Source organism: Molothrus ater, chromosome 1, assembly GCF_012460135.2.
Source record: "Molothrus ater isolate BHLD 08-10-18 breed brown headed cowbird chromosome 1, BPBGC_Mater_1.1, whole genome shotgun sequence".
Lineage (NCBI taxonomy): Eukaryota > Metazoa > Chordata > Aves > Passeriformes > Icteridae > Molothrus > Molothrus ater.
The window spans coordinates 100716995-100727026 of NC_050478.2; the positions used below are offsets into that span (position 1 = coordinate 100716995).

General features: G+C 41.8%; 1 protein-coding gene across 1 annotated transcript in view; it reads right to left on the minus strand.

The window, feature by feature from the left end:
• The window catches only part of GNAL (G protein subunit alpha L), a 183833-nt gene extending 174190 nt beyond the window's left edge, over window positions 1-9643 (minus strand). Inside the window, exon 1 of the mRNA XM_036404464.2 lies at window positions 9083-9643. Coding sequence (XP_036260357.1) covers window positions 9083-9548 — 466 coding nt within the window. The 5' untranslated portion in view covers window positions 9549-9643. The remainder of the gene's footprint in view (window positions 1-9082) is intronic.
• Between the last annotated feature and the right edge of the window lie 389 nt (window positions 9644-10032).

The window sequence follows — 10032 nt, forward strand, 5'->3', positions numbered from 1 at the left end:
TATCACAAGCCAGACACAACTGCAGTTTTTTTTTTCTTTTCCCCCCATCTCTGCTGACCAAACATTTTCACCTCTGTACACAGAGTTAAGAAGTAGAAGGCCCTCAGAGTGAATATGTAGCCCTCTAAAATATAATTGTAGTTTCCCCATTAAAAAAAAAAAATCTAAAATGAACAAGACACCAACTGTACTGTTTCAATCGTAACCAAGTTGGAAAGACACTACTGAACAAACAAGCTCATGAACTCAGATGTCACACTGAGCAGAATAAGAAAACCTGAGGGAGCAGCAATGGAATTTGGAACAACAGATTTATGCACTCAGAGTGCACGAGGAACTTCAAGGAAGAGGGACTGATATGACTCCTGATCTAGAAGCAAGATGTCAGGAAGCACAATATCAAACTCAACTCTAGTGTTTATCAGTCTTCCATTAAAAAAAATAAATAATTTACAACACTGAAGAATCAAAGAAAAAGTAAAGATATTCCCAAAATTAAGAAGAAAAATGTATTTCCAAAAGGAATGATGCATGACAGTTACTTAAATACAGCTGGTTATCCAGTCTTTCTCGAAGTGTCAGAAGCTTATGTTCCCCTCTCAGTGCTATTTCACCTGCAGGGACAGTCCAGATTAATATGAATTTGAAGTACAGCTCTGTTAAACAAAACAAAGCTATCAGAATTTACATGACACATGGGTGGTTTCTTGGTTGGTTGGTTGGGTATTTTTGTTCCACTCACCCCATCTCAAGCGTGAGAAAATACTCTAAAGAATTTGAGATTTCTGTTCATCTTTCAAAATGTTAAATCAAAGGAAGATCAACTACTCAAACTAAACCAGAATTATTGTCCTGTAGTTCCCATCTGTTTTTATTCATGGAAATATTTTCAAGGGATAAAAGCAAAACCAGTGAACAGCTACTCTTCTGTCTTCAGCCATGCTCACAAGTTAGTAGACCCAATGAATAAAAGGATCTGAAAGTCCTCTTAAGTTGTAGCCTGTCCTTCATGCCATTTTCCTGGTTGTTTATACATGACCAGGTTACACAGCACCACAAGTAACAGTACCAGACTGACAATGTACTATGAGGCTCTTAAGCACAGCTGAAGCAGAAGAATGTCGCCCACACGTCAAGGAATTTTAAAATTTATTTATTTATTCAGTTATTATTTAAATTATTATTTCAGTAATTATTTATTATTATTTAAAATTTATTTATTCAGTTTTTAGTATTACGTGATGAAATGACTAAATTAAATTAAAGCAGACACATTATGAGATGTAAATACCTTCCACAGCATCTTGCCACTTAGACAGTCCTTTTGCCTATCTAAAAATTAGATTAAAAAAAAAAGGCACACAAACCAAACCCTACCAAAACCTTAGAAAAATAAAAAAACCCCAAAACCTCCCCCAAACTCTTTAATCATATCTTTTCAGATTATGAAGTGCTTAATTCTGTGTATGTCCTTTATACAAATTATCATATTCTTCTGCATTTTAGGTTCATAGTTTAAAAAAGAACATAAAAAATTATATACATCTTTGCAATGGCTGACACGTTAGAAGTGCTTAATATCATGTTCCTATCTCTGCTAGACAGTGAATTAGACAAACACAGGAAGCTCAGAACAGGCAGAAGATAACACCATAAGTCTGTTTTGTAATTCAGACGTCCAGTGAGTCAAAGGATGAAAAAAAGCAATCTTGTTACAGAATCCATTACACTTGCCCTATGCCTATGAAGACTGAAGGCTATGAGATATGCCAGGACATAATCCAACCACATATTCTTGATGGTTGGTTTATCCCACCTGGACTCCAGAGCAATCACCTCAGGTTTACAAGAACTTGAGTGGCCACATGCACACACAGACAAATGAGTGCACCTCTATCTGAAAAAATATCATTTGGAATAGAAAATGATTCTACAATCAACACAAAAAATCAATTCAAACATGAACCTGGAAAGAGTTCTTTCACTTAAGGAAAAAAACCAACTTGCTTTTGCTCTAGTTTTGTCCTCCACATGTGAAAATCAAGATTATTCTGGAGAAGGCACTGCCTAACACCGTGAAGTGCATTCTGCATTTACTCCAAGATACAGAATTAACTCCCCGTAGTTCACTGAGTTGCAGCATAGCAGAGTTGGCAATGTCTCAACAACACTCACAACAGTTTTCAATAAAAGATTAAGTTGCTTAATATAAATTACACTTGCACACAATACTAAGGACCTATGTTCACACTTTTGGCAGGTTAACATAGCCTTCATTCTTCATGATGGAAAAATACAACTTTTCCTTATCCATTTTAATTTACAGATACAAATTAAACACAGGTTATTTTACATGTATCAAAAAGTATACTTTCAAATTATGAAAAGAGGCTGGGGGTAAGGAAAGTATACCCACAGAGAATGAGGACTCAATTTATTGTTGCGTTTTTATTACAGATGTTTTTCAGCCTGCTACTTCTCTCCATTGCATGCACTAACCCAAATCACAGAAGGAATAGTCTCATTTTCTGAAGATCAACTAGATAATATGCTTGAATTGACTGCTGAGAAGAACTTTCTTTTTGTCCTTTAAAGGAATGAAGCCATCTTAAAAGAACCTGTTAAAAGTGTATTGTGCATCATAGAAAAAGTGCAAAACTTTTCCATTTTTTAAAATTTTTAATTTAAATACTTGGGGAAAAAAAAAACCACCTTCTACTTTTAAACAGCTTTAAGCTGCAAAATTCATGTTGCTCCCACAGGATGTAAATTTTCTAAAATAAAGATAACAGCATAGAATTTATAATTCTACCTGGACCTGACTTAGTACAGTAATGGTATTTTCAAAAGGACAAATTTATTATTCTTGAAACCTAACACTACCTTAAACATAAGTGGAATTTATAAATATTCAAACTTAAGTTTAAAACCAAAGAAACAAAATACCAGATTCTGAGGATGCAATTCAAGTTTTACCTTATCAGCAAAGAGACCTTATCAGCTAAGATGTTCCACTACAGGTGATTGATGTTTTGTCTTATGTTACAGACATTAATTGGCAGCTTTTTTTCTCAGATTTTTTCATCTTCTGCACAAGAACACAGAAAAAGAAAATAATAAATCCTTTCTCAAGGAGTTTTTACCTATTCTGGTCAACACAACAGCACACATTTCTTTCCTCATAGAGCTTATTCCACAAGGCTTTAAGTTATTAAACTTTTATTTAGTATTCATGTGCAGAGAAATCGCAAGACACAGGAGTTTCAAACATGCATTCAAACACTGCTGCAGGGATAATATGAAATATTATTAATATGTATTTAACATGCTCATCCACTCTTGGAAAAAGCATAAATATGATGTGCACAGGCCAGATACAAGGCTGCATTTCCTCCAGATCCTGCATAAGAGTCATAAGATTCTATCCCTTTTACGTGAAAATAAGCAATACCTCTGTTATCTTATTTACACCATTTTGTTTCTCTACTGCTATTCAAGCATTCACAGAGAAGAATCATTTCCACATCACTCAGCAAAGGCAAAATGTTTCTAGAACATTTCTAGAACATAACTACCAAAAAAGTTACACTTGGTAAGCAGAAAGCAGGCCAGGTTTCTGCCACAGCTTGGACAGACTGCTGTTTATAAAAAGCAAAACCCAAAGAACAAACAAACAAACAAAAAAAACTTTTAAAAAAAATTAATTCAACTTTACCAGCTCAAATGGTACCTGACTTGAAAAAGTTGAGGGAAGCCATGACTGTAGGAAAAAACCCCCACCATTATGTGTTTCCCCAAATTTGTAGTCACACTGTGTCAAAATCGAAAGAAAAAGCAATTGGGTGTGTGGGTTGGGCAGCGGAAAGGGATGAACATAGTAGCAATATACTTCTTCTAAACTGTTTGAGGGGAGAAGGGAAAACTAAGATTAAAATCTAGGAGTTTTACCTACTCCTCGAATTTTCAGCAGTCAAAAGTTGCAGTGATAATGGGACCTTAACATGACATAACATACCTGCAAAGTTTGCTTAGCTAAGACACTGCATTCCAAGAAGATTCATGGAATACACACTGATACACAAAACTTGCCTAATGACCAAAAGTTCTAGTTAAGAGCTGCAGAACCCATCCTTCCACAGCACTTAAAGCCCCTCAGTATTACTACACTTAATAGTGGGAAAAATGAATTAGTTGTTTTTTCTTAAATATCAAGTGATTCAAGATAAGCAAAATCAATCAAAGAATGGAAATAAGTTAAAACACATAAATATGGGCTAAATCTAATTAGCTTTTATTTTACAGAGAAAGAAAAGCTAAGGATTGTAAGTCAGGGATTGTTTTCAGTACACTTAAAACTCCCCCGAAGTCAAGCACTGATCCCAAATGTCCTGATGACTCCTGCCTACTGGTTTCCTCCTGTGCAAGGAGTGAATATCCCACTTCCTGTGAAGTTACAACAGAAGCAGAAGAGCTTTTGCAAAGACATTGCAAATTACGCAAAGTATTAGGGATTATAAAACGCTTTTGCATTATTACATTGATCAGTATTCGCAGCCCAGGATTTCAAAGTCCTGAAGATCTCTTTTCCTACCAATTATCTGTGCATTATCTCCATATTAGAAATAGCTGGCTGTAAGGATCCTAAATATGCCAAGCTCCCTTACAGACCAGGGAAGGAGTCCTCTCTGGTGGTAACAGAAAAACACCTCAAGCATTCAACCTTATGCAGACATGAGGAAAGTATCACTGCATCAAGCTCAACTATATTCAGGTATTTATCAAAAAGCAGGAGTTGACACCACACAAAAGTTAAAATTATTTTCAAAATAAAATTCATTAGGTTTAAGATTTAAAATTGGCTTGAGGATGTATGATGATGTATGATGTATGTTCTGATGCAGAACCATATACGAGACTGCAATTTCAGTCTAAAAACCGCTGTCAGACCAGAAACTCTCTTTGCACAAAAAGTTCATTTCTGACAACAGTCATTTGGTGCATAGTTAAGAAAAGAAAAAAACCCATTACTCTTGTTACACACTTCTGAGCTTTCTGGGCTCTCCTGTGCAGGAGTTTCTCAAGCTTGACAAGGCATCTTTGTGTTAGATTTCCTCAATTCAGAGGAACTACGTTTTTTGGTATATTTTCTATACTTTTGTACATGAACATCACCCAACATATCTAAATTTCTCTATCAAGTCAGTACTTAAATATCACATAAGTAGTTCCAGTACCTTTTAAGTGAAGAAATTAATATTTCTTTTCCCCCTCCCTTCACCCCTATATCATTACTTTCAGTTTCTGCTGAACAGAAAAGCTTTTACTCAGACCACTTTCAGTTTCAGTTTAGCAGGGAAGTGTAAAAGAATGTGTTCTGCTTGAGAAAGTCATCCAAAGTTAAGATAGCAACCAGGAGTGAGGGTAAATGGGAAAAATAGGAGTCAGAGGTTAGAAGACAACAGCTATCTGGGAAAAAAAAAATCAAGTTTATACAGCTTATTTCAACATTACATGAGCCTTAATTATACCACAATCACTAACAATCTGTTTAGAGCCAATTCCCCTTCACCTCACTTACTCACAAAATAGTTTAAAATATGAGACTGCAAATGAGAATGCAAATTGCTTCTATAAAGTGATTTGTAATGTTTCTACAGTTTCTAGGAAATCAGCAGCTAAAACAGTCTTGCAGAAGAGATGGCTGCAATTCTACGGAAAAAAAGACCAAACAGAAAACAAGACAGAAACCAAAGCTACAAAACTCTGACCAAGCCCTGCAAATATGCTCAATAAATACGTATGCTTAGAAAAAACACCACCTCATCTCAGGGTTAGTAAAAGCACCCTAAGAATTCTGCACAGATGAACACTTCACTTACAAAATGAAAAGGAAATAAACCCCCATACAAATAATACATAACCCAATAATCAATTCAATAATCAATCAATTTACTGTATTTTTTAAAGTGGATGTTAAGCAAGAAACAGCCAGCTGTGATGGAAAGCCAGTTTCTATTTTATGTCAGCTCTTCTTTCAGAAGAAGACAAACAAATAGACCCAAACCATGTCTGCTGATACTCCAGTACACCAGTAAAGCCTCAGCATCTCAGCTACAGCCACCTGATACTTACACACCTATTATGGGGGAAGCACAGACTGAGAGCTGATCCTGAGCACTTACTGCACACCCTCCCTTTCACAATCACTGGTTATGACAAAACACATTAAGTGCTCCCGAATGTAGGTTAGGGGAGAGTGTCAAAACATCACATGCACCACGAGACATTAGTTGGGGTAAGCTGTAACAGGCAAGAACAGGCTCTTTGAGAGGTATTTACCAACATACATATGAAAAGCCTTTGAGACTTCATAATATCTTGGTAACTGATATGCACAGCTCATCACAAAGCTGATTGTTTTCATTTGACATAATAAAAGAGTAAGTGTGCTTTTAAGGAAAGGTCGTTTTCAAACATTTATAAGCTTCTCTTACTAATATACTACTTATTTAGATTCTAAGGATTCTTAGTATTCTTACATTAGTGCATTTATTTGCACACCCTTTTGATATCTAATAGTAGCTCCTTAAAATATACACTGTATTTTTCTCTCAAATTTCAATAATATCCTCTAAACTTGCCCCAGTAAATATATGACATATACAAGGACAAGCCAAAATAAGGCTATTATTTACAAACTTGTGTTTAAAAAAAGAAACACAAAGCCCACGCCAACGCTGTTGCTCAACTTTGTTTGTTCTGTGATGGTGCTCTGCTGTCACTGCATTCACCATTTCGCCTCTGCTGTGCATTTCCTCCATGTTGATGTACAAAAATATTCCTCCTCTCTCTAGCAAAGGTACACTTTTCAGGTTCACTCTGCCAGGAAGACCTTAGGGGGAGGGATCCAGTTATTTACAACTTGAAATGCTATAAAATATCAGGCTGGTAATATTCTTTATTCTAAAAGACCTTTGTGTATATTTAAAGTCTTTTCCCCTGTGCAAGACTGAAACCTACTACCTTGTGCAATGCAATTTTGCTTTACTCCTTCTCTGACAAATAAACCCTTCCCAATTCTAAATAATTTCCTCTTATCTAAAGCAGCATTTCCACTACTTTCAAAAACAATACAAAGCATCTGCAGCTCTCCCTACGTCCAAATGAAACATTTAAGTCAGGCCCTGATCTGCAAGGCCTGAGACAATAATCCAACATTTCCTCCCAGCAATACAGAGATCAAGAAAATCTTTTTTGATTTTAACAAGGATTAAAAAAAAAAAAATCAACACAGGGAGTCTTAGGAGTGTTGAATTTCTTTTAGGGAGCCAAAGGTCAGAGATGATTTATTTTTCAAATGTCATTGTTTCTGAACAGGTGTTTACTGCTCCGGTTTACTATGACAACCACCTATGTTATAGACTACACACAGTATCTACTTGTTAGAATTCTTTTGTTCAATGACAATGCTCTCCAGAGGAAGGCCAAAAGACGGGGTCTCTGCCTTCTTGCAGCCATACTAGCCAAAACACATGTACAGATGCTTCAGGAAGAAAAAAAAAAAAAAATTAATATACCATTAAAAAAGGTGTATCAAAGAGTTAATTACTGCAACAGTTCAAGAATCAGAAGAGACATTTTACCACTACTACTACTACTACTACTACTAATAATAATAATTCCATGGAGTATGAATTACATCTTCTTCCTCCTTTCTTTCTAGCAGCTGCACTATTATCCTACAAGCTGGTACTTTATGGGTAATAATAAAGCCCATTCTTTGATTTTGGAAAGTGAACACTACAGTTCTGGTATACCTTTTGTCCACTGCTGTATTTCATATTTTCTCCTCCCCTTACCCACCAACAGGAATGAAGGAATCCAGTAAAACAGAAACAGAGTTTTATAAAGAAGGATGTAAAGACTACCCCAAATCTGGAATGCACTTAGATAAGCACCAAAACTCTGTGCCACGCAACTTTATGAGAACAGGCAAAGAAGCTAATGCAAAAGCAAATCAGTATTTTCATGCTAACAGAAAACAGATATTTATGACTACAGCTAAGAGGCCAAATAAGCCCTCTGCTCAGACCATAAAAAAAAAAAGCCCTGCAGTATGACTGTTCTGTTTCCTGCAGGAAATGAGATGCTTGTATTAGATACCCCTGTGGTTTTCATACTGTAAATGTATCAGCTGGTACAAATCCTCCGGAGAGGACTATTAACTAATGCTTAGAAAGAGCAGTGGCAACAGCAGACCGCACGTAGCACCTCAGAGAATAGGGGACAAAAGCTGGCAAATCGTCCCTAAAAAATCTAAGAGCCTGCAGCTGAAGAACACATCTTGTAGTAGAGGCGATGTCTGAGGAATGTACATATCTACACCCTCTTATTTCCCCTTACTCCGCTCACTGCTTCTTTAAATAAGGAGCCTATTGCTCATCACCACTCCTCTCATTTAGGAGCCTCAAGCCGCTGCTCATTAAACCATCCCTGCTTACACGCGGCACAGGAGGACTATCCACAGGCTACACACACCTCATGCACGCATTGCCATTTTTCCTCCTTTTCTACCGTGCTTTAAAAAAATTGTTATTATTTAAATTTTTTTCTATTAACGTTTCCGAGTCGCGAGGGCGCCGAGCGAAGTTCCCGCCGCGGGCAATGGGGCAGCCCCGGCCCGGGCACGGCTCCTCCAGCCGGGAAGACCCCGCTGCTCCCCCATCCGCATCGCTCCCGCCCGCCCGCCTGGGTGGAGCCGCTCGCCCTCGCCCGACGAGCGCCGATCTCCATTGCAAAACCACTGCCAAGGCCAGAAGCTGGGAGGAGAGACCGCGGGGAGGAGGAAGGGAAAAGAAGGTGTAAACCTGTCTGGGGGAGAGCCCGGGCACGGACACGGCCGGGGGGCGGGAGGGCAGGGCAGGGCCGGGGGGGGGCACGGGGAGACAAAGGAGGGATGGAGGGTGCCCAAGGAAAACAGGGGAAGCCGGGGAGGGGGCGCTGCCGGGGAGTCCCGCGGGGCACCTGCCCGCCCCGGCACACCCCCGCACAGACAGACAGACATACACACACACATACGTACCGAGCAGCAGCAGGCGGTGCGTCTGCTTGTACTCCCGCTTCTGCTCCTTGAGCGCCCGGTCGATGCTCTTACTGACTTTCCTCGCCTCCTTCTCCGCCTCCCGCTCCTCCAGGCGCAGCTTCTCCCAGGTCCGCTGGAGCGCCGGCGGCTGGTGCAGCGCCTGCTGCCGCGCCGCCTTCCCCCCGCCGCCAAGGCCGGGGCCGCCGGCCTTGGGCAGCGCCGGCTGCCGCTCGGGGGCCGCCCCATTGCCGCCGCCGCCGTTCTGCAGCAGCAGCAGCGGCGGCCCGTCCGTCTCCCCGCCGGGCTTACCGCCGGGCCGGAGCGGGACGCCGAGAGGCTGCGGCTGCGGGGCGGCGTGAGGCTCCGCCGGCGCTTCGGGCTCCGAGGCGGCGCCGGCGCTGGAGATGGAGCCGCCGCCGCCGGCGTCGCCGAAGAGCCGCGGGCGCAGGCTGTAGCAGAGCCCCATGGCTCGGTGCCCCCGCCGGGGACGGGCTGTGGCGCGGCGGCGCTGGCCTCAGCGCTTCCCGCCGGCCGGGCAGGCGGCGGCGGCGGGCGGGGAAGGGGCGCCGCGGAGCCCCTCACGGCCCCGCTGGGCCATCTTGCATCTTCCTCCCGGGCTGTGGCGGCGGCTCCTCGGCGCCGATCACCTGACACCGACCGAGCTGCCACCGCCGGGTCCACGTTACCGTAAATACCCCAGCGCCAGCCCACCGCGCAGCGCCGCCGGGGGAAGGGCGGGGGCTCCGCGCCGGCACACAGGCGCACACGGAGCGCAGCCCCCCGCCCCCCGCCCGGCTCGCCCGACGGGGCCGGGGTCTCCGGAACTCCCGCTCCGCGCCCTGCCCGGAGACCCTCGCCCCCCAAGCCACCCGCCCTCCTTGCTTCCTCCCGCACTCCTTGTTTCCTCCCTGCCTGGAAGGGCCGCCGTGCCGCCTGTGCGAGCCCCGAGA